At 40.2% G+C, this 24551-nt stretch overlaps 1 protein-coding gene across 2 annotated transcripts in view; it reads left to right on the forward strand.

The window, feature by feature from the left end:
• Positions 1-5289: 5289 nt before the first annotated feature.
• LOC147372816 (antigen WC1.1-like) overlaps positions 5290-24551 on the forward strand; it is a 44284-nt gene continuing 25022 nt past the window's right edge. Inside the window, exons 1-2 of one of the 2 annotated variants that reach the window (XM_086402103.1) lie at positions 5290-6130; positions 20060-20374. In XM_086402103.1, the coding sequence (XP_086258229.1) occupies positions 6064-6130; positions 20060-20374 (382 nt within the window). In that variant the 5' untranslated portion in view covers positions 5290-6063. The remainder of the gene's footprint in view (positions 6131-20059; positions 20375-24551) is intronic. The other variant, XM_086402104.1, reaches the window with a different exon arrangement.

Here is a 24551-nt window from a genome sequence, read left to right on the forward strand (position 1 = left end):
TGTGTAGCACAGCGGATACTATTCAGCTCTCTGTGGTGACCTAAATGGGAAAAAATCCAAAATGGAGGTGATATGTGTATATGTATGGCTGGTTCACTTTACTGTACAGCAGAGTAAAGCAACTGTATCCAATAAACAGTTTTAAAATGAGAGAATGCTAAGGAATATCAAGAAGCTTTCCAACAGTCACAGACTCATAGTTCAGAAGCACCACACCCAGTCCCTTTCCAGGGAGAGAGCTTGCCCATATCAGAACAGAGAGAGAGGAATTTCAGGGCACTCTTGTTCAGGAAAAGAACATCCTCGAAGGGAGAGGCATCCATGTATATGGAGAGGGATCCGTTTCCCCAACTTTCCTGCCTCAAGTGAAACTGAGGGAGGGAAAATTTCCCTAAGCAGAGACTGTTGATCCCTTTCTGAATGTCCCCTCAGGGCACATTCAGTCCCCTCTGAAATGTGTGCACCAGAAAGAATCTTGACTAACTCACCTGTCACATAAGACAGAAGGAATGGAAAATTGTAACTGTTAAAATACCACCAGGCAAATTTTTCCTATGGTCTGGACATCAAAGAATCTCAGAATGTCCAAACATCACCAGGATATGCACCCTGACTCCCTCACCCGGTATTCCCCGGAGACTCTAGGTATCCCTCCAAAAGTGCCTGGAGAAACCCAGCAGTTCAGGCCATAGTCCCACCCAGTGTAAGAACATTTACAGCCCACAGAAATACTTCTTAGTTACATTTTTTTTTTTTTTAAAATTTTGGTTGTCCTGGGTCTACCTTGCTGCTCGGGCATTTCTCTAGTTGTGGAGTTCACTGTCTACTCTTCCTTGCGGTGTGCGGGCTTCTCTTTGAGGGGGCTTCTCTTGTTGCAGAGCACAGGCTGTAGGGTGCTCAGGCTTCAGTAGTTGCAGCTCCCAGACTCTAGAGCACAGGCTCAGCAGTCGTGGCACATGGGCTTAGTTGCTCCACTGCAGGTGGGATCTTCCCAGACCAGGGATTGAACCCATGTTTCTTGCATTGAAAGGTGGATTCTTTACCACTGAGACACCAGGGAAGCCCGTGAAACAGTACTTGAAAAAAAAAAAAAAACAATTTCTTACATTGCTACCCTGTTTCCTAAAGCTACTATGACAAATTAATAATTTTTAACAGAAATTTATTTTCTCACAGATTTGGAGGCTAGAAAACCAAAGTCAGGGTGTAAACAGGATTGTGCTACTTCTGGAGCTTTTAGGGGAGGGTCCTTCCTTGCCTCTTCCAGTCTTGATCAACAATCCTTGACAACAACCCTTTTATCAACAATCCTTGACATTCCTTGGTTTACAGATGCTCTGCTTCAATCTCTGCCTCCATCATCACATGGAGTGTTCTCCTGTGTCTCTTGTTTTCACATGGTGTCTTCTCTCTGTGTCTGTGTCTAAATGTCCCTTTTATTGTAAGGACAGTACCCACACCAATCCAGTAAAACCTCATCTGAACTTGATTTCATCTTGTTGTTCAGTCTCTACGTTGTCTCTAACTCTTTGCAATCCCATGGGCTACAGCACACTAGGCTTCCCTGTCCTTCACCATCTCCTGGAGTTTGCTCAAATGCATGTCCATTGAGTCGATGATGCCATACAACCATCTCATCCTCTTCACCCCCTTCTCTTCCTGCCCTTAATCTTTTCCAGCATCAGGGTCTTTTCCAATGAGTTGGCACTTTGAATCAGGTGGTCAAAGTACTGGAGCTTCAGCATCAGACCTTCCAATGAATATTCAGGGTTGATTTCCTGAATTGGATTATTAGGATTGACTTGCTTGATCTCCTTTGTGATTACATCTATGAAGACACTATTTCTAAATAAGATCACATTCAAAAATTCTGGTTGGACATGAATGTGGATGGGGGAGCACTATTCAATCCAGTACATACCTCATCCTCCAAGCTTTCAAAATGAATTCTCCTGTATAGAGTTTCAAGCCAGAGCTCAGGCCTCTCCACTCCACTTCACTGTAGCATCCTTTTCTCCTTTGTTGTCTTCTTACAGTAACAAGTGCTGGCCTCTGGGGAGGACTCTCTGCCCTGGCACAGAAACCAAAGGAGGCATATTGAACAGAGGGAGAATTGGAACTATCCTGCAGTCACACGAAGGCTCAGTTAACCCCATGGTGAGCTGGAGTGGTCCTTTATATTTGTCCTAAGTGGAGGGAAAGGGATTGAATTTATATATTTGTGTACTAAAGAGTCATTGAATGAGGATGCTCCCCAAGAAAGGAACAGCCATCATCACCTATAGCTCCTGAGAAGCAAGCACTGCAGTCAGACAGAGGGTCATACCACGGCATCCATCCTTTCCTACTGCTCATTCATTTTTGTACCTTTAATTCATTTACTTCATTATTTAAGTATGTTGTGTGGGTGTACTCAGTAGTATCCGACTTTTTGCAACCCCCTGGACTGTAGCATGCCAGGCTCCTCTGTCCATGGAATTTCCCAAGCAAGAATACTGGAGTGGGTTGTCATTTCCTCCGGGGAATCTTCCCAACCCAGGGATCCAACCTGCATCTCCTGCATTGGCAGGTGGATTCTTTACCACTGCACCACCTGGGAAGCCCAAGTTAAGTATATATTTTACATTAAATTTTGAGAGTTTATTCTTGTTGGATTTTTATATGCTTCTTCTTTTTCTGGGGTAACTTGTAAGAGGAAGGTTAGTTAAGACAAGCTACAGACCCCACCACTGCAGCTGGGTGTTGCGTCCACAGCTATAAATCATCATTTCCCTCATTTACCACATTCTAGATTTCCTTCACCATCTTTTAGCACCTCTGCTGGTCTAGGCAGCTTACTTGGTGGAGTGGTCTACACCCTCACCCTGGGAGATCTGAAACCCTGGCCACTATACACTTCTCACGCTGTGGCTGGTGCACTCATATTTATTATCAAAATGGAGCAAGGGAGTGCCAAGAGATCCCAAATAGATTGCCTGGGTTTCAGATAGGTTTTTGCCTACACCTGTTATGCAGCAATTCTCTTTCTGATGCCTAGGGTATTCTAGTGTTGAAAAAAGCTTATTGTTTACTTGCTTGTTGATAATTTGCCATGAAGATCCTAGGATGACTGGGAAGCAGTCATGGCTTAAAGTTTAAGGTGACACTTACTATGTGTGTCCCCTGGTGAAGTCACTTTTCCTTCTGTGAACCAGAGATAAATCCATAAAGCCTAGACTTGGAATATGGGAAGCCCAAATTCCTCAAGTGGACCTTGAGAATAAAAGTAAGCCAGAAAGAAAAACACCAATACAGTATACTAACGCATATATATGGAATTTAGAAAGATGGTAACGATAACCCTGTATGCGAGACTGCAAAAGAGACACAGATGTATAGAACAGTCTTTTGGACTCTGTGGGAGAGGGAGAGGGTGGGATGATTTGGAAGAATGGCATTGAAACATGTATAATATCATATAAGAAATGAATCGCCAGTCCAGGTTTGATGCAGGATACAGGATGTTTGGGGTTGGTGTACTGGGATGACCCAGAGGGACGGTATGGGGAGGGACGTGGGAGGGGGGTTCAGGATGGGGAACACATGTACACCTGTGGCAGATTCATGTTGATGTATGGCAAAACCTATACAATATTGTAAAGTAATTAGCCTCCAATTTAAATAAATTTAAATTTAAAAAAGCATAATCATTCCAATTTCCACTGATTCTTGGATCTGTGTATTCTTACTGTTGGGTATATCATGGGTAACCATACAATGATAATTGATTTGTGTGATTGATTTAGGGTATATGCATTTTGCCATGGAAAGGAAGTCTCATCGTTGCAGAATATCATGTCCAAGCTGGTTTCAGTTACCAGGTCAACAGGCATCTCCATCACTCTGAGAGTATAGCAAATTCTGAAGAATCTTCATTCTGTTTTCCAAAGTGGCTGCACCAATTTACAATCCCACCAACAACGTATGAGGGTTGTCTTTTCTCCACATCCTTACCAATGCTTGCTACTTCTTGCATTTTTGATCAATAAAAAACAAGTTTAAAAAATTATATACTTAGAAATTCCATAAATAGTAGGAAATTTTAAAATACTTTAAAAAATTATCCAAAAGTAATGAATATATCACAAGCATTTTTAGGAAATATCTTGAATTAAGTGATAGTGAAAAGAAAATATATTAAAAATTGTGAGAGCCTGCTAAAGATTTGCTTAGAGGAAATTGCCTAGTTTTAAATACCTATATTGAAAACAAGAAAAGAGTCACTTCCATGGCTGTCCAGTGGTTAAGACCCCATGCTTTCACTGCAGAGGACATGAATTTGAGCCCTGGTAGGGGAACTAAAAGCCCGTATGCTGCATGGTACTGCCCAAAAAAGGAAATAAGAAAATATTAAAATATTAATGGTTAACCTCAGGAAGCTGTTGTTCTTCAGTCACTCAGTTGTGTCTGACTCTTTGTGACCCTATGGACTGCAGCACACCAGGCTTCCCTGTCCATCACCACCTCCCGGAGCTTGCTCAAACTCATGTCCATCGAGTTGGTGATGCCATCCAACCATCTCATCCTCTGTCACACCCTTCTCCTTCTGCCTTCAATCTTTCCCAGCATCAGGGTCTTTTCCAATGATCAGCTCTTTGCATCAGGTGGCCAAAGTACTGGAGTTTCAGCTTCAGCATCAGTCCTTCCAATGGATATTCAGGGTTGATTTCCTTTAGGATTGACTAGTTTGATCTTGCAGTCCAAGGAACTGTTAAGAGTCCTCTCCAGCACCACGGTTAAGCAAACTGAAACTAAAACAAGTAGAAATAAATGAAAAAATAAGGTAAATGTCTAGAAGAATAAAAGCAAACATTAGCAAAGTAAAAGTTGGGTTTTCAAAAATTAGTAAAATTGACCAAATCATAGGAAAAATAATTTTTAAAAAGGAAACAGAAGATCAATATCAAAAGTGAAAGTAATCATTCAGATACAACAGACCTTATAATGATAATGAAAATACACTATGAACAATTATATGCTAATAAACTTAACAGTTTAGATAAAGTAGATAAATTTCTTAAAAAAAAAACACACACAATATCAAAACAAAATCAAGAAGAAAAATAGCCCTACATTTACTGAAGAAATTTTGTCTTAGGAGCAGGGCAAGCTTTGTCAGGCTTCAAGAAGATAGTTGTAAGAAGGCCTTTTGGGGTAACTGGGGGCTGAAGTTGATTGATTCTTTAGGATGAAATGAGGTCACAACTGATTCAATGCAGAGAAGAGAAGACTATCCTTTAGATGGAGAATAGGAAAGGCATACTGGTTTTCAGGAAAAGGGCAGGCCTGCTCAGGAGTCTCTGGAGCCCTGGATCTTTACCAGGCTTCCAATCACCAAGGGGAAATGGAAGTGGGGGAAGACTCACCCTATGAAGCCAGTAATCTGGTCCCCTTGATGTTCATCTCACCTTTTTTTCATTTAATTAAGAATTTTTCACCTTTCTTATCCTGATTTTGTGCTCATATGACCTTTTGTTCTCTCCATTAGTTACTTAGTTTCTTTGCAGCCACAACAGGTCAGTCACTTGACACTGCAGACCTCCACCCAATGAAACAAAACTCATCTTTCCCAGGGTTCGTGAGGAGTTGGAGGAGGTAGAACTGACCCAGAAAGTGTTTCTGGCTGATCCCGCCAGCTGAGCTGAACCAGCCATTGAGCGGGACACCTGGCATGGAGAAAAAGAAAGCCACATATATATATATTTTTTAACATAGCTTTTCTGCATCAGCTTAACGGACAGAATGACACCTGACGTCAGATAACCCTGCATCTCATATAAGGAGATATTCAAGATTCAGCATCTAATTGGTGTTTGAACTTCAGAAAGTTTCCTTTTATATAGTGTCTGATGGCAGAGAAGATGTTAAAAAGCGTTTCTATTGGCTCGGAAGATGGCAGTGTCAGGGGATGGGATTATATGAACCCCTTTCTGCTGTAAGAGCCTCCATTAAGGGCCCAGAGGACTCCTCATGTAGTTTGGGGAAACTGAAGCTGTTACCCAAAGACAAGAGGATCAGAGAACCATGAACGGACACTACTTTCTCCAGGGACTTGTCTCTCTGCTCTTTAGCGTCCTATCGCGTGCTCAAGGTAAGTGTTCTTAAATTCAGTAGACACACTGGATTAGCTATAAGATTGTGGGACTGTAAGGACAATACCTTTCTATTTGTTGACCATTTGGTTTTGACCAAATGTGATCCTTAGTGACAGTGAGTGCTGATTTTTCTCCCTCGGGGCTCAGTTTTTCAAGTTAAGCAGTAATATGCTGCAGACATATAAATTCTATTCACAGACCTAACTCTGTGTTTTTAGCCCTCCCCAAGTACACCTAACAGCTCAGAAAATGTCTGACCACTTCTCAGTTTTCCTCTAATGGATTATAGCTGAGGGACTGCCTCTGTCTGGGTCTCTGATCTGTCCTTCCCATACTTTATATTACATCTCTCCCCACCAGTTCAGTATTTTGGATCTTTTAGACTGTGGACATGTGTGTGTGTGTGCACATGTGTGTTTATGTATGTATTCTTTAAGTGTATGCACATATGTGTGGACTTCCCGGTGGCTCAGTGATAAAGAATCTGCCTGGCAATGCAGGAGATGCAGGTTCGATCCCTGGGGTGGTAAGATCCCCTAAAGAAGGGAACAGCTATTCACTCTAGTGTTCTTGCCTAGGAAATACCGTGGATAGAGGAGCCTGGTGGGTGTTCATGAGGTCACAAAGATTCAGACACGACTTAATAAATAAACAACAACATACATATGTGTGTGCATGTGTATGTGTCTGTATATGTGAGATAAGGGAATGGGTAAAGGTGAATTAGAAGAGTACGTATAGGCTAAATGTGTGAACAGAAATAAATCTGCCCAGTGGAAGTTGATTATTTAGATAGGAGTCCATAGAACTTCCCTGGTGGCACAGATGGTAAAGAATCTGCCCACAGTGCAGTAACTTGGATTTGATCCCTGTGATGGGAAGATCCCCTGGAGTACGAAATGGCAACCCACTCCAGTATTTTTGACTGGAGAATTCCATGGACAGAGGAACCTGGTGGGCTACAGTCCATGGGGTTGCAAAGAGTTGGACATGACTAAATGACTAACACTTTCACTTTACTTTCCATAGAACTCATACTCTCTAAGCCAGACTGCTGGATTTGGTGGTAGCAATGGTAATGGTGGTGATGATATGTGTGTATGTATGTATGGTGAGGGCAAATATGGAAATCTTCCTTTCTGTGAGGAAAGCCCTCTCAGTAGAAATTGTAATCACACCTCTGGATAACGCTGCATTTGCATTCGAACTCTGAGTTTCTTTTTCTTCCCCCACAAACAACCCACAGCTCAGACGTTTTTCTGCTTTTCTGTAGTCTTTCCCTAGCATAGGATTCGGCAGGACTCTGTCTTCCTGCCTGTAATATTTTCCCTTCCTACCTCTTGGATCAGTGGTTCTCTAACCCCGCTGTGCAAAGGAAAAAAACTAACACCAAATGCAGGTGCCATCAATGGACTGATGCATTGAAGGCAGAAGAGGGATTTAGTCTTAGAGACTTGATGATCCCCACTGAGGCAGGTCAGTTTTTCCCTGTCTCAGTGGAGAGCACAAGCTTGTTCTGTGACATCTTAATGGGTCAGATATTTAGCAGGAACTCTGTGTTTGTGAATGTCCCTGTGGTGAATATTCTCACTTGTTGTTTGCACAGATGCTGTATGAAATTTGGTCTTCACTGTGCCCTTAAATCAGGAGAGTCCCAGATACCTGCTTTGAGTTCCTGAAATTAGAATGAGCTAGTCACATGCCTGGAAAGTCAGCTTTTCCAGGTTAGCCCTTGCTCCTGTCTGCTTTAGCAAAGGTCATCTCTCCATCCCTTCCTGATCCCACATTCCCTCCTTATTTCAAGCCCCACCCCCTCCTCCGCCCACCCTGTCAGAAGTCTCTGTCTCTCTTCTTTGGGAAACTCCACTCCTCCCCAAAGGAGCAAGAAGTTCTGCTCTTCATTCCCTTGTTATATTTCTTTCAACTTCTAGTTGGGGACTTCCCTGGCGTTAGATTTCGTCTTCCTAGGGGTTAAGATTTCATCTTCCAATGCAAGGGGTGCAGGTTCGATACCCAGTTGGGGAGTAAAGATCTCACATACCTCACAGCACCCGCCTTCCCCGCAAAAAAACCAGAACAACAGGAATATTGTAATAGATCCACATCAAAAAAAAAAAAAATCTTAAAAAACCCTGCAAAACGAAACTTCCAGTTCCTTGGGTTTGGGACATATTATAATGGTGGTTGTCATTTTTTCAGGCTTTGCAGGCTGTTAAGAATAGAGGTAGACTCTCTGAATGAAATATAAAATTGGCTCTCTGATTCCCCTTTGGCCTCTCCAGATACAAGAACAATGAAGGAATTTCTCATTAGGCTAAGGAGAAATCACAGTTAACTCAAACAAGCATGTTTCCTCATAGAGAATGCTCTGTAGCATCATATTATTAAAGCACATATTCACACACTAAGGAACTCAGTTCACATGAATTTGCCCCCATATACTTTGGTATGGGGGGCATAACTTTGGTATGATCATTCCAAAGAGCATTAAATATTTTCTGAGCTTGCACTTGTCTCTAAAGTACAAGGCAGGATATACCAGCTCCCTTTATATTCTTTCTGAACACAATCTCTGTATTAAATCTCAGTCCCTACACACACACACACACACACACACTCGATTGGATCATCAGTTCAGTTCAGTCGCTCAGTCATGTCTGAATCTTTGCGACCCCATGGACTGCAGAACGCCAAGCTTCCCTGTCCATCACCAGCTCCCGGAGCTTACTCAAACTCATGTCCGTAGAGTTAGTGATGCCATCCAGCCGTCTCATCCTCTGTCATCTGCTTCTCCTCCCACCTTCAATCTTTCCCAGCATCAGGGTCTTTTCCAATTGGTCAGATTTTCTTATCATGTGGCCAAAGTATTGGAGCTTCAGCTTCAGCATCAGTCCTTTCAATGAATATTCAGAACTGATTTCCTTTAGGATGGACTGGTTGGATCTCCTTGCAGTCCAAGGGTCTCTCAAGAGTTTTCTCCAACACCACAGTTCAAAAGCATCAATTCTTCAGCACTCAGGTTTCTTCACAGTCCAACTCTCTCATCCATACATGGCCACTGGAAAAACCATAGCCTTGACTAGACAGACCTTTGTTGGCAAAGTAATGTCTCTGCTTTTTAATATGCTCTCTAGGTTGGTCATAGCTTTTCTTCCAATATCATTTTATATCCACTTTCAAAATAATATATTTTAAATTTCTTTTTGTTCATTAAAATGTCTTCTATGCCATTTGGATGGTTGCCAGTATTTCAGTTATCCCATTCATTGAATCATAACTTATTTATCTAATCCTATTTATTGTACATTAATATTTTCAAATACAATGCTGTGATAAAGTTCTTATGAACATCTACATTGACTTAATAGAAAAGCCATTATTTTTTCCTCAAGATAGCCAATTTAAAGGCCTCCCTCTATATGTATTGCCTAATTGTCCAGCACAGTAGTTTTCAATATTCTCAGCAACATTAATGGAATTAAAAGAGTATTATTTTGAGGACTTCCTTGGTGGTCTAGTGGCTAAGACTGTATGCTCCCAATGCAGGGGACCTGGGTTCTAACCCTGATCAGATAACTAGATCCCACAAGTAAGAATTTGCGTGCTGCAACTGAGACCCAGCACAATCAAATAAATAATTAATTAAAAAAAAAAGAGTATTATTTTCTTCATAGTCTTGACATAAGAGCATTCATCATTGTTTTTATCCACATAAACACTATATACAAAAGTTATCTTCTTTCCTATATTACTCTTTCAAGGTATCTTACATATCAATATTTTTCTCTAGAATGTTTTAAAACTTCTTATTTATTTATTTATAGGAACTCTCTATAAACAAACAACACTTCTTGTTTTTCTTACTTATTTTTGTAAATATTTCCCCCAGTTTTTGCATATATTTTTAAGGTTGTATATGTGTATAGGGGGTTATGTGATCAAATCTATAATGTTTTACTTTTTTCATTTCTGCCTTTAAAGCAGTGTTTCAAATGCCATTCTTCATCTCAAAGCAACATCATCACCAGATAGGAATTACATTTTAGATATATGATATCTTAGCCCCATCACAAAATAAAAACACATTGTTTCATGATTTCATGGATATGATATCAAAAGTACAGGCAACAAAGCAAAAATAGACAAGTGGGGATATATCAAACTGAGAAGCTTCTGCAAACCAAAGGAAACATCAACAGAGTGAAAAGGCAAGCTAGCAAAAATGATATAAGGTTTTAATTTCCAAAAAATTAAGGAACTCCTGCAACTCAAGAAAAAAACCCCCAAACCTAATAACTCAATTAAAAAATTGACCAAGGGCTTGAATAGACATTTCTCTAAAGACATACAGATGGCCAATGGGTATATGAAAAAATGCTTGACATTGTCAATCATCAGAGAAATGTAAATCAAAACCACAAAGAGATACCATCTCACACATGTCAGAATGTGGGGAAGGAAATGACAACCCACTCCAGTGTTCTTGCCTGGAGAATTCCAGGGACGGAGGAGCCTGGTGGGCTGCCGCCTATGGGGTCGCACAGAGTCGGACATGACCGAAGCAACTTAGCAGCAGCAGCAGCATGTCAGAATGACTTTTTTTTTTTTTTTAAAGACACTTAAGTGTTGGCAAGATTGTGGAGAAATTGACACTTTCTGTGTACTTATCCATGTTAAAGGTATAAATTGTATTAATAAAACTATGCAATCCTGGGATTAAATCTCTGGGCTTTCACTGTGATGGGTCCGGATTCAACCCTGACCTGGGAACTGCGAGCCACAGCACAGCCAAAAATCAAACAAACAACAGCACAAAAACTATGACCAAAAAATCTGTATGATTCATAGTGATGTCCCTTTTCATTCTTGGAATTGTTAACTTTATTTTCTCTCTGCTCTTCTTAAGCGTTGCTCATTGTTCATCAATTTTCAATGAGCCATGTTTAAAGAGCTTTCTTCTATGTTTTCTAACTTATGCTTACCTTCTTTTCCATTAATTTTTGTTCCTTTTAAAATTAACCCCAACATTCTACATCCTTTAGACTTTCTCATCTCCTAGTTTTTTAATTGGAAGCTTACATTTTTTTCACTTTCCACAGTCTTTCCTCTTCTCTAAATCTGGTATATAAATTTCCCTTAGGCACTACTTGGATTTCATTAGAAGAATTTATTATCATATCATTATTTTGTGTTTATTATCATTATTATCAATCTTTATTATCATTATTTCACAATATTTTGTAAGTTTTAAATTTATTCCCAGATTCAGGGGTTTTTTTTGGAAGGGTGTTGCTGAATTTCCCCAAATAGGGATGGGTAACAACATTTTCTTATTAATTCTTAATTCTATTCCACTGTGGTCAGAGTAAATACTCTGTATGAATTCAAAGAGTAAAAGATTTTGTCCTATTATATGGTCATTTTGGTAAATGTTCCTAATGCATTTACAGTAATGTGAACTCTTGCATTGTTGGGTGCATTGCTCCATATGTTACTTAGTTAAATGTGCTGATTATGTTGTTGTACATCTACTGTATTCTTTGTTTTTTGTATGTTTGGTCTGTATGCTACTGAAAAAGATACAGTAATAATCCCAAATTTTGATTGTGATTTTGTCTATTTCTTCTTTTCAACCTGTCAAGTATATTTCAAAGCTATGTTCTGTTACCTTTCTTGAATTTTGTTGTCTATAATATCTTTTTTAAGGGTGCATCTCATTATAATCATGAAAATTCCTTCTTTAATTCAATTAGTATATCTTGGCTTAAAGTCTACTTTCTGGGACATTGATATAGCTACTCCAGTTTTCTTACAGTTAGTACATTTTTTCCATCATTTTACTTTCAACCTTTCTTTGCTATCATAATATAAGGTGAGCATTATGTAATATGTGTCAATTTTGTTTTATCTTTATTTACTGTAAATGCAATTACTGATATTGATGTGTTGGTATCTACCATTTGCTTTTTAAAAAAAATAATTTATTTATTTTAATTGGAGGCTGATTACTTTACAATATTGTAGTGGTTTTTGTCATATATTGACATGAATCAGCCATGGGTGTACATGTGTCCCCATCCGGAACCCCCCCTCCCACCTCCCTCCCCAACTCCTCCCTCAGGGTTGTCCCAGTGCACCAGCTTTGAGTGCCCTGTTTCATGCATCAAACTTGAACTGGTGATCTATTTCACATACAGTAATATACATGTTTCATTGCTATTATCTTAAATCATCCAACCCTCACCTTCTCCCACAGGGTCCAAAAGTCTGTTCTTTATATCTGTGTCTCTTTTGCTGTCTTACATACAGGGTCATCATTACCATCTTTCTAAGTTCCATATATATGCCTTAATATACTGTATTGGTATTTTTCTGTCTGACTTACTTCACTCTGTAAGTTTCATCCACCTAGTTAGAATTGATTCAAATGTATTCTTTTTAATGGCTGAGTAATATTCCAATGTGTATGTGTACCACAGCTTTCTTATCCATTTGTCTGCCAATGGACATCTAGGTTACTTCCATGTCCTGGGTGTTGTAAACAGTGCTATGATGAACATTGAGGTACATGTGTCTTTCAGTTCTGGTTTCCTTGGTGTGTATGCACAGCAGTGGGATTGCTGTGTCATACGGCAGTTCTATTTCCAGTTTTTTAAGAAATCTCCACATTGTTCTCCATAGTGGCTGTACTAGTTTGCATTCCCACCAACAGGGTAAGAGGGTTCCCTTTTCTCCATACATTCTCCAGCATTTATTGTTTGTAGACTTTTGGACAGCAGCCATTCTGACTGATGTGAGATGGTACCTCATTGTGGTTTTGATTTGTATTTCTCTGATAATGAGTGATGTGAGCATTTTTTCATGTGTTTGTTAGCCATCTGTATGTCTTCTTTGGAAAAATGTCTGTATAGTTCTTTGGCTCATTTTTTGATTGGGTTGTTTACTTTTCTGGTATTGAGCTGCATGAGCTGCTTATATATTTTTGAGAGTAATTCTTTGTCAGTTGCTTCATTTGCTATTATTTCCCCCCATTCTGAAGGCTGTCTTTTCACCTTACTTATCATTTCCTTTGTTGTGTAAAAGCTTTTACATTTAATTAGGTCCCATTTGTTTACTTTTCCTTTTATTTCCATTACTTAGGGAGGTGGGTCATAGAGGATCCTGCTGTGATTTATGTCGGAGAGTGTTTTGCCTATGTTTTCCTCTAGGAGTTTTACAGTTTCTGGTCTTATATTTAGGTCTTTAATCCATCATGAGTTTATTTTTGTGTATGGTGTTATAAAGTGTTCTAGTTTCATTGTTTTAGAGTTGGTTGACGAGTTTTCCCAGCACCACTTGTTAAAGAGATTGTCTTTTCTCCATTGTATATTCTTGCCTCCCTTGTCAAAGACAAGGTGTCCATAGGTGCATGGATTTATCTCTGGGCTTTCTACTTTGTTCCATTGATCTATATTTCTGTCTTTGTGCCAGTACCATACTGTCTTGATGACTGTACCTTTGTTCAGTTCGGTTCATTCACTCAGTCGTGTCCAACACTTTGCGACCCCCTGAACCACAGCACGCCAGGCCTCCCTGTCCATCACCAACTCCCGGAGTTTACTCAAATTCATGTCCACTGAGTCAGTGATACCATCCAACCATCTCATCCTCTGTTGTCCCCTTCTCCTACTGCCCTCAATCTTTCTCAGCATCAGGATCTTTTCAAATGAGTCAGTTCTTTGAATCAGGTGGCCAAATATTGGAGTTTCAGCTTCAACATCAGTCCTTCCAATGAACACCTAAGACTCATCTCCTTTAGGATGGACTGGTTGGGTCTCCTTGCAGTCCAAGGGACTCTCAAGAGTTTTCTCCAACACCACAGTTCAGAAGCATAAATTCTTCTGTGCTCAGCTTTCTTTTTTTTTTTTTATATTGAAAGTTGCTTTTATTTCTGTTCTTCTCTTGATGAACATTTTTGTTGTTTACAATTTCGGATATTACAAAACAAAAAGCTGACATGAAGTTTCATAACAAGTGTTAGGGTGAAAATATGTTTACATGCCTCAGATGAATAAGTAGTCCAATGGTTGGATTATATTATAGTTGTCCACTTTAATTATTTAACTTTTTAAAAAAATTTTATTTTATTTTTAAACTTTACATAATTGTATTAGTTTTGCCAAATATCAAAATGAATCTGCCACCGGTATACATGTGTTCCCCATCCTGAACCCTCCTCCCTCCTCCCTCCCCATACCATCCCTCTGGGTCGTCCCAGTGCACTAGCCCCAAGCATCCAGTATCGTGCATCGAACCTGGACTGGCATCTCATTTCACACATGATATTTTACATGTTTCAATACCATTCTCCCAAATCTTCCCACCTTCTCCCTCTCCCACAGAGTCCATATCAGCTTTCTTTATAGTCCAACTCTCACATCCATACATGGCTACTGGAAAAACCATAGCCTTGACTAGACATACCTTTGTTGACAAAGTAATGTCTCTGCTTTTTAATATGCTGTCTAGGTTGGTCATAACTTTCCTTCCAAGGAGTACGCGTCTTTAATTTCATGGCTGCAATCATCATCCGTAGTGATTTTGGAACCCAAAAAAATAAAGTCTGACACTGTTTCCACTGTTTCCCCATCTATTTCACATGAAGTGATGGGACCAGATAGCATGATCTTAGTTTTCTGAATGTTGAATTTTAAGCCAACTTTTTCACTCTCCTCTTTCACTTTCATCAAGAGGCTCTTTAGTTCTTTACTTTCTGCCATAAGGGTGGTGTCATCTGCATATCTGAGGTTATTGATATTTCTCCCAGCAATCTTGATTCCAGCTTGTGCTTCTTCCAGCCCAGTGTTCCTCATGATGTACTCTTCATATAAGTTAAATAAGCAAGGGGAGAATATACAGCCTTGACATACTCCTTTTCCTATTTGGAACCAGTCTGTTGTTTCATGTCCAGTTCTAACTGTTGCTTCCTGACCTGCATACAGGTTTCTCAAGAGGCAGGTCTGGTATTCCCATCTCTTTCAGAATTTTCCACAGTTTATTGTGATCTACACAGTCAAAGGCTTTGGCATAGTCAATAAAGCAGAAATAGATGATTTTCTGGAACTCTCTTGCTTTTTTGATGATCCAGCAGATGTTGGGAATTTGATCTCTGGTTCCTCTGCCTTTTTTAAATGCGGCTTGAACATCTGAAATTTCATAGTCCATGTACTGTTGAAGCCTGGCTTGGAGAATTTTGGGCATTACTTTACTAGTGTGTGAGATGAGTCAATTGTGTGGTAGTTTGAGCATTCTTTGGCATTGAATTTCTTTGGGATTGGAATGAAAATCGACTCTTTCCAGTCCTGTGGCCACTGCTGAGTTTTCCAAATTTGTTGACATATTGAATGCAGCACTTTCACAGCTCCATCTTTTAGGATTTGAAAGAGCTCAACTGGAACTCCATCACCTCCACTAGCTTTGTTCATAGTGATGCTTCCTAAGGCCCACTTGACTTCACATTCCAGGATGTCTGGCTCTAGGTGAGTGATCACACCATCATGATTAACTGGGTCGTGAAGATCTTTTTGTACCATTCTTCTGAGTATTCTTGCCATCTCTTCTTAATATCTTCTGCTTCTGTTAGGTCCCTACCATTTCCGTGTTTTATTGAGCCCATCTTTGCATGAAATGTTCCCTTGGTATCTCTAATTTTCTTGAAGAGATCTCTAGGCTTTTCCAGTCTGTTTCCTCTATTTCTTTGCATTGATCACTGAGGGAGGCTTTCTTATCTCTCCTTGCTATTCTTTGGAACTCTGCATTCAGATGTTTATATCTTTCCTTTTCTCCTTTGCTTTTTGCTTCTCTTCTTTTCACAGCTATTTGTAAGGTCTTCTCAGACAGCCATTTTGGTTTTTTGCATTTCTTTTTCTTGGGGATGGTCTTGATCCCTGTCTCCTGTACAGTGTCATGAACCTCTGTCCATAGCTTTGTGGTATATTCTAAAGTCAGGCAGATTGATTCCTCCAGTTCCATTCATCTTTCTCAAGAATGCTTTGGATATTCAAGGTTTTTTTTTTGTATTTCCATATAAATTGTGAAATTATTTGTTCTACCAATACCATTGGTAGGTTGATAGGGATTGCATTGAATATATAGATTGCTTTGGGTAGTATACTCATTTTACTATATTGATTCTTCTGATCAATGAACATGGTATATTTCTCTATCTATTTGTGTCATCTTTGATTTCTTTCATCATTATTTTATAGTTTTCTATATATAGGTCTTTTGTTTCTTTAGGTAGATTTATTCTGAAGTATTTTATTATTTTCATTGCAATGGTGAATGGATTTTTTTCCTTAATTTCCCTGTTTTCTTAATTGATCAACCTGCTTTATGTTCCCTTTTCTCTCCTTTTATTTCTTTCTTTAGTATTAAATAAATCTGTTATTATTTCAGATTTTCCTTTTTCCTTTTGATTTTCAGCAGCTTTACTAGGAGTGGGCGTTTTCATACTCGTCCATTTATTTTTTTTGGAAAATTATCTATCATTATGTCTTCAAATATGACTTCTGTAGTTCTGTCTCTAGATCTCTTTTCCCTCTTCTCCTCCTCTTTCTTCTGTTTCTCATCTCTCATCTTTAGGACTCCTCTGAAAGAGGTGAAAGTGAAGTCACTCAGTCATCTCTGCCTCTTTGCGACCCCATGGATTGTAGCCTACCAGGCTTCTCCATCCATGGGATTTTCTAGGCAAGAGTACTGGAGTGGGTTGCCATTTCCTTCTCCAGGGGATCTTCCTGACCCAAGGATTGAACCCGGGTCTCCTGCATTGCAGGCAGACGCTTTTACCATCTGAGCTATCAGGGAACACATTAGGACTCCTCTGGCAGAAAGTGAAGAGGAACTGAAAAGCCCCTTGATGAAAGTGAAAGAGGAGAGTGAAAAAGTTGGCTTAAAGCTCAACATTCAGAAAACGAAGATCATGGCATCTGGTCCCATCACTTCATGGGAAATAGATGGGGAAACAGTGGGAACAGTGTCAGACTTTATCTTTTTGGGCTCCAAAATCACTGCAGATGGTGACTGCAGCCATGAAATTAAAGACGCTTACTTCTTGGAAGAAAAGTTATGACCAACCTAGATAGCATATTCAAAAGCAGAGACATTACTTTGCCAAAAAAGCTCCGTTTAGTCAAGGCTATGGTTTTTCCAGTGGTCATGTATGGATGCAAGAGTTGGACTGTGAAGAAAGCTGAGCGGTGAAGAATTGATGCTTTTGAACTGTGGTGTTGGAGAAGTCTCTTGAGAGTCCCTTGGACTGCAAGGAGATCCAACCAGTCCATTCTAAAGGAGATCAGTGCTGGGTGTTCTTTGGAAGGAATGATGCTAAAGCTGAAACTCCAGTACTTTGGCCACCTCATGCGAAGTGTTGACTCGTTGGAAAAGATTCTGATGCTGGGAAGGATTGTGGGCAAGAGGAAAAGGGGACGACAGAGGATGAGATGCCTGGATGGCATCACCGACCCGATGGACGTGAGTCTGAGTGAACTCCGGGAGTTGGTGATGGACAGGGAGGCCTGGCATGCTGTAATTCATGGGGTCGCAAAGAGTCGGACACGACTGAGCGAATGAACTGAAATGAACTGAAGTCACTATATCTGGGTTCTATCTAAAATTCTTTTAACTTATTCATTCACTTTTTAAGGTTGGCACTGGTTCCCTTGATATTTTTATTTATTAATGATTATTTGGTATTTTTTCATCTTTTTATTCTGTCCTCTCTTTTCCCCTAAATACATTGATCATAGTTAAAATCTTTATCTGCCAAGTCCAACATTTCTATCTTGTGTGTCTTTGCATTTTCTTATCTTCTTTTTTTCACTTTTATAATTTGTTGTGTTATCCTAGCTTGTCAAATATCATTTTATTTTTTATTGAGTGCTATAAATTATATATGAAAAAGTAAGCTATTCCCGATACATTTTCTAACACCTGTAAAGATTTACCCTTTGTTTTGCTAGACAGGTAGGGAGAAGGGCTATATGTCACTCAAACATCTAAATATAACCTAAAACTGAGCTGTAACAAGTGTGGGTTGCAGTTTTGGTAGCACTCAGTCCACTTCTGATTTCTCTGTCCCTGTGACATGGACTTTTCAGAGATTTCAGTTCAGAGACTGGATTCTTTGGTAGCTCAGTATCCAAGAGAATGAGAAAGACTCTGCTTCCCAAGTCTTTTTATGTAGTTCTTTAGCTTCCTGCCCTTCACAGCTTATATACTGGGAATATATTTGAGGAGAAAACGTGCTGTGTGAGAGAGGCTCTCAAGACTCTAGTTTTGTTACTCCAGCACCAGGTAACTCCCAAATTATGCTGGCTTCCTGTCACAACAGTAGTCCTCTGCTTGCCCAAGCCCAGATTCTGAATCATTAAATTATGCAATGAAATGACAAATTCCCACAGATAAAAAGAAGCTATAGATCCTGGACTAACATTGAAATAATCTCCACTCTTTAGAATTTTAGCATATTTAGTCCATGTTGTGTTAACAAATGTCAAATACATTTACGGTTTTGTAAAAAACATTTCCCAGCTTTTCAAGTTGTATCCAGCAAGACCCAGCAAGACACATTGGCCAGCTGTGAACTCCCCCATTCTCTCTGGCAGTGGAAAATTTTAGGGTTAATTCTATACTTCATTATTTACTTAAAGTGCAGCACTGACAGACATTATTTAACCTTTCTTTACATCACTTTTATATATAAAAGGAGAGAAGAATACACTGAGTCTGTTAATGTTATTTGTTCAAGGGCTTTCAGAACAGGAATATAACTTATTTCTGCTCAGTGATAGAACCAGAAGGGCTTCACCAGTGGCTCAGTGGTAAAGAATCCACCTGCAATGCAGGAGACTCTGGTTAGATTGCTGGGTCAGGATGATCCCCTGGAGGAGGGCATGGCAACCCACTCCAGTATTCTTGCCTGGAGAATCCTATAGAGAGAGGAGCCTGGCAGGCTACAGTTCATAGCGTCTTAAAGAGTCAGACATGACTGAACCGACTAAGCACACATACACACTATTTCCCCCTCAAGATCACATAACTCCAAAATTTGAATAACAGAGATTCTTGACACAAAGTCTAAGAAAGGGTTGTATGTTTAGGGGAGCAGAAGAACATTCTCCGATTCCCAATGGAATCTGGCCAATGTCAATCAATGTTACCTGACATCATCTCTCATGCAAATTGTTCTATCCACTCAAAAGATCACATTTTTTGAAGCTAAGTATCCAGATCTGAAGTCTGAAGCTTAGAACCAAAAGTGAAATATTCTGGGGGTAAGCCAAGACATCTCAGAATCCATTTGTTTTTCAGTTCTGAATGACTATACCAAGGAGAAGGATTGTAATGGTAGATGATTCATAACTGCTTTCTGAGGCATCTGATGAGGCCAGTTCCTGACTCCACTCCCTTTAATCAACCCCTTTAACTCTTAGGTCAATGGCGTCAAAGTGTTTGTGGTTTGTAAGGAATCCATCCAGCTGCCAACTCGTTCCTGTGACTCTGAACTCATTTAACTGCTCTGGGAAGATAGACCAACATTTCCTGTAAATCTTTCTCAGATGCTGTGCAGAACTCTACAGATCAGAATGTTAACTCTGATATGACCTTGTAACACCTTCTGTTTCAGACTACTCTCTAGAGTGTTTTCAACTTAATATTTCCTGTTTTATTTTCCTCCTATTTTTCAACCTTATTAATTCTCTTGCCACTGTTATAAGAAACCAGACCCAGCTGCTGCCCCAGTGCAATGACTCCAGTTCAGAATCAGCAGGGTCTGCAGCCTCAGAGGAGAGCGCCCCTTACTGTTCAGGTGAGGGTCCCACAGGACAGAAGACACTTCTCATTCTCCAGGTCAACGCCCAATTGTCCCATTTCTCTCTCCTCAGGCAGCAGACAGCTCCGCCTGGTGGACGGGGGCGGTCCTTGCGCCGGGAGAGTTGAGATCCTTTACCGGAGCTCCTGGGGCACCATCTGTGATGACGGCTGGGACCTGGATGATGCCCGCGTGGTGTGCAGACAGCTGGGATGTGGAGAAGCCCTCGATGCCACTGTCTCTTCTTCCTTTGGGGCGGGATCAGGGCCCATTTGGCTGGACAACGTAAGGTGCACAGGAAAGGAGTCCCACGTGCGGAGGTGCCCTTCCCAGGGCTGGGGGAAGCACTACTGTGATCATAGTGAGGATGCAGGAGTCATCTGCTCAGGTATGTGCCAGGGTCCAGCCCTGGCTGATACAGGGTATTTGAAGGAGAGATGGCTTAGGCAACCTATTTATTTATTTATTCATCAAAGATATAAAGAGTAATAGAATGAGGATAGCTCAGTAGGAAAATTCAGTGGAGAAAAGAAGCTGAATAGCTTGGTTTACTCGGAAGATCAATATAACCTGTGACACCAGGTTAGCTCTGACCACGGAGGCCGCAGGTGCCCTCTCGAATAGCGGAAGGTGCTCCACCTTAGACACCTTCTCAAGTGGGTCTTAGAAGCCCAGGCAAATAAATGGTCGCAGAGGATATTCGCGCTCCAGATGGAGACTCAGCTGGAAATTGAGGGGAAGAATGACATGGGGAGACCAAGCTTTGGTGAGCAAGGCCCGTAGCTTTATTTTCAGCAGGGGCTTATATACCCTAAGTTACACATAGAGGATAATAGGGGATGCAAAGTCAGCAGTCTTTGATCCTTATCAAAAACCAGGGTTTCATTCCTGCAAATTTATCGTATACAAATGGTTTAGGTGATTTACATCATCTTCTGGCCAGAAGGCCTATTAACATTTTATGACTCTTGACAAAGACTTATCAACAAAGACTTATTTTCTCTAAGAGTAATTATTTTAAGGTTTGGCGCCATCTTCTGAAGATAAAATTACATTCCTATAGGGCGGATGTGTAATGGGTTTACAACAAAGGAAAGAATTTATTACCTTAAGGGTCTAAAGTTACTAACACCAAGGCCACTACTTATTTTTTCTACATACCAACTATATTAATTAATACACATTCAAGGATACAATTCAGGGGATGTGGAAACTTGGCAACAAACATTGGCTCATCAATGAAGTCTTTTACTAGTTTTATTCTGACAGTTTCTAACTCTCTGAGAGGCTCTAAGCTATTTGAATATCTCTGTGCCTCTCGAGGGTGGGAGACTGTAAACAATCATATGCATAGCTGTAGGTGTGCGGGTAAACTTGTCAGGCGAGTTAGAGAGCCATCTGAGGGGTTTGGATTTAAACACTCCTAGTTGCCCAGGAACTTTATTAATTGGAGCTGTAAGTTAACTCTTTGACAGAGAGAGCGAGATGGTGGGGGGGGACAGCCCGCAGTAAAGTCAGAAGTGAGAGCACAAAGCAATAAAGTAGGCAGACTCTGGTTTTTTGGGGGTAGATGCTCGAGAATATCGGGTGGGGGGGGGGACTCCCGAGGCTCGATCCCGCCTTTGCGAATGCTGAGCCTCCTTCCTCATGACCTTTGTCACGAGTGGAATGTCTCTCACTGGCTCCCAGCAGGTATGATCAGTTTATTGCCCACCAGCTGGGAGAATGGAAAGTTCCAAGAAAGCTGGTGTCTGATCAGAGGGACAATAAGGGATGGGTGGGCTAGAGAGGACTGAGACAACTACCCATCTTCCCTGAGTGCCCTGTAGCTGTGAGCAATGAGCTTCATACACTTTCCTTTTACAAGTCTCTGCTATTCTTTTCTTTTCCAGTGGTCTTACCTGACACTAAAATAGCTTTATTTATTATCCCAGTTAAAATAAATCCTCATAATTTTTTTTTTCATAATTCACTTTTTGTAAGAGTGAAACATTTACTAACAGCCACATACACACTCTCTTTGCACAGGAAGGCTATAAGAGGCAGGGACAAAAATTAGGATGTACTTTCCTGGGTGGAGTTGTTTCTATACAAACAGTGTGAGACATTATTTTGCACTAGGTTAGTAAGAGTGGGGGCTACTCCTACTATAGGAGGATATCATTTACATGTATAGAGGGTATCCCTACAAGGGTTATCATTTAACAGATCAGAGATTCTTATGGATTTGTGCCAGATTTCAAGTTTCCTTTGCAAATTTAGACATAAATGTTCATAGTTCTTTGATGGTAGAGAACTGTTGATGAAATGCTCTGACTCATATATTCTTCCATTGTTACTAGAAAGGTCTCTCTCTCCAATTTTTCCTTTAAAATATCTGTATAAATGAAACTTTTGAGGAACACTTAGCCATGTACTGACAGGTCAAAGGTGGAGGCAATAAAACTTGAATTTCTGTTTTATGTTAAGAGATTATATAGTTTATACTTGATGACTTCAATGATATAAGAGAATTGCATTTGGGGGCTTATTTGGAAAAAGTGGACAAATATAATTTTTGAAGAAGGTGGAAAAGGTTTTATAGTAGCTGGGAGGAAGGAGAATGGCAATGGGAGCTGATGAAGGTAACTGTGAGGTTCTCTGAGCAGCACTGAGGCACCAGGTGTGGTGTGAAGAATGCTGCATGTGCCTAAGGACACAGGATGTGTACATAGAAAGAGACTAGACAAGGATATATCTTTATTATATTTAATATCTTTACTCACATCAGACTTCTATTTAATAGTTTTCTTGGAATATTCCCACACTTATTCTTCCATGTAAATTTTAAAATCAAGTATAAAATAAAAATGACACATTATATCTCAGAAGTCTCTATCTTGATATGTATAAGACTTTATTGATTATTCAGCATATGTTTGAATATTTCACATGTATCAGGGTATATAAAACAGAATACAAGAAGTACTCCTTTCTTATTCTTTCTAAATTTTTAATCTCATAGAATTAATAAAACAATATCAATAACCTCATATATGCAGATGACACCACCCTAATGGCAGAAAGTAAAGAGGAACAGAGGAGAGCCTCTTGATGAAAGTGGAAGAGAAGAGTGAAAAAGCTGGCTTGAAACTCCACATTCAAAAAACTAATATCATGGCATCCAGTCCCATCACTTCATGGCAAAAAGATAAGGAAAAAATGAAAACAGAGACAGACTTTATTTTCTTGGGCTCCAAAATCACTGCAGATAGTGACTGCAGTCATGAAATTAAAAGATGCTTGCTCCTTGGAAGGAAAGTTATGACAAACCTAGATAGTATATTAAAAGCAGAGACATTAATTTGTGACAAAGGTCCATACCATATAGTCAAAGTTATGTTTTTTTCCAGTAGTTATGTGTGGACATGAGAGTTGGATCATAAAGAAGGCTGAGCACTGAAGAATTGATGCTTTTGAATGGTGGTGTTGGAGAAGACTCTTGAGAGTCCCTTGGACAGCAAGGAGATCAAATCAGTCAATCCTAAAGGAAATCAACCGTGAATAATTTATTGGAAGGATGGATGCTAAAGCTGAAGCTCCAATACTTTGGCCACAAGAAGTTCCTCCACAAGAAGAACTGACTCACTGGAAAAGACCCTGAGGCTGGGAAAGGTGGAAGATGGGAGGAGAAGGGGACTTCAGAGGATGAGATGGTTGGATGGCATCACTGACTCAATGGGCATGAGTTTGAGTAAACTCCGGGAGATAGTGAAGGACAGGGAAGCCTGGTGTGCTGCAGTCCATGGAGTCACGAAGAGTCTGACACAACTGAGTGACTGAGCAACAAAAACAACCAGTTAAATAAAAATGCTTTAATTAGAATGTGTAGCCTGTGACCAAACTCCCAGCCAGAGGACTAAGGGTCCTAACCTGGGCCTCTCTGTTCAGTTCAGTCACTCAGTTGTGTCTGACTCTTTGCGACCCCATGAATTGTAGCACACCAGGCCTCCCTGTCCATCACCAAAGTCCATACCCCACGTCCAAGGTAAGAGAAACCCAAGTAAGACGGTAGGTGTTGCGAGAGGCATCAGAGGGCAGACACACAAACCATAATCACAGAAAGCTAGTCAATCTAATCACATGGACCACAGCCTTGTCTAACTCAATGAAACTAAGCCATGCCATGTGGGGCCACACAGAAGGGCGGGTCATGGTGAAGAGGTCTGACATAATGTGATCCACTGGAGAAGGGAATCGCAAACCACTTCAGTATTCTTGCCTTGAGAACCCCATGAATAGTATGAAAAGGCAAAATGATAGGATACTGAAAGAGGAACTCCCCAGGTCAATAGGTGCCCAATATGCTACTGGAGATCAGTGGAGAAATAACTCTAGAAAGAATGAAGGGATGGAGCCAAAGCAAAAACAGTACCTAGTTGTGGATGTGACTGGTGATAGAAGCAAGGTCTGATGCTGTAAAGAGCAATATTGTATAGGAACCCAGAATGTTAGGTCCATGAATCAAGGCAAATTGGAAGTGGTCAAACAGGAGATGGCAAGATTGAACATCGATATTCTAGGAA

Source organism: Bos grunniens, chromosome 5 (assembly GCF_055505025.1).
Source record: "Bos grunniens cultivar Pamir isolate PY7600 chromosome 5, Bosgru_T2T1.0, whole genome shotgun sequence".
Lineage (NCBI taxonomy): Eukaryota > Metazoa > Chordata > Mammalia > Artiodactyla > Bovidae > Bos > Bos grunniens.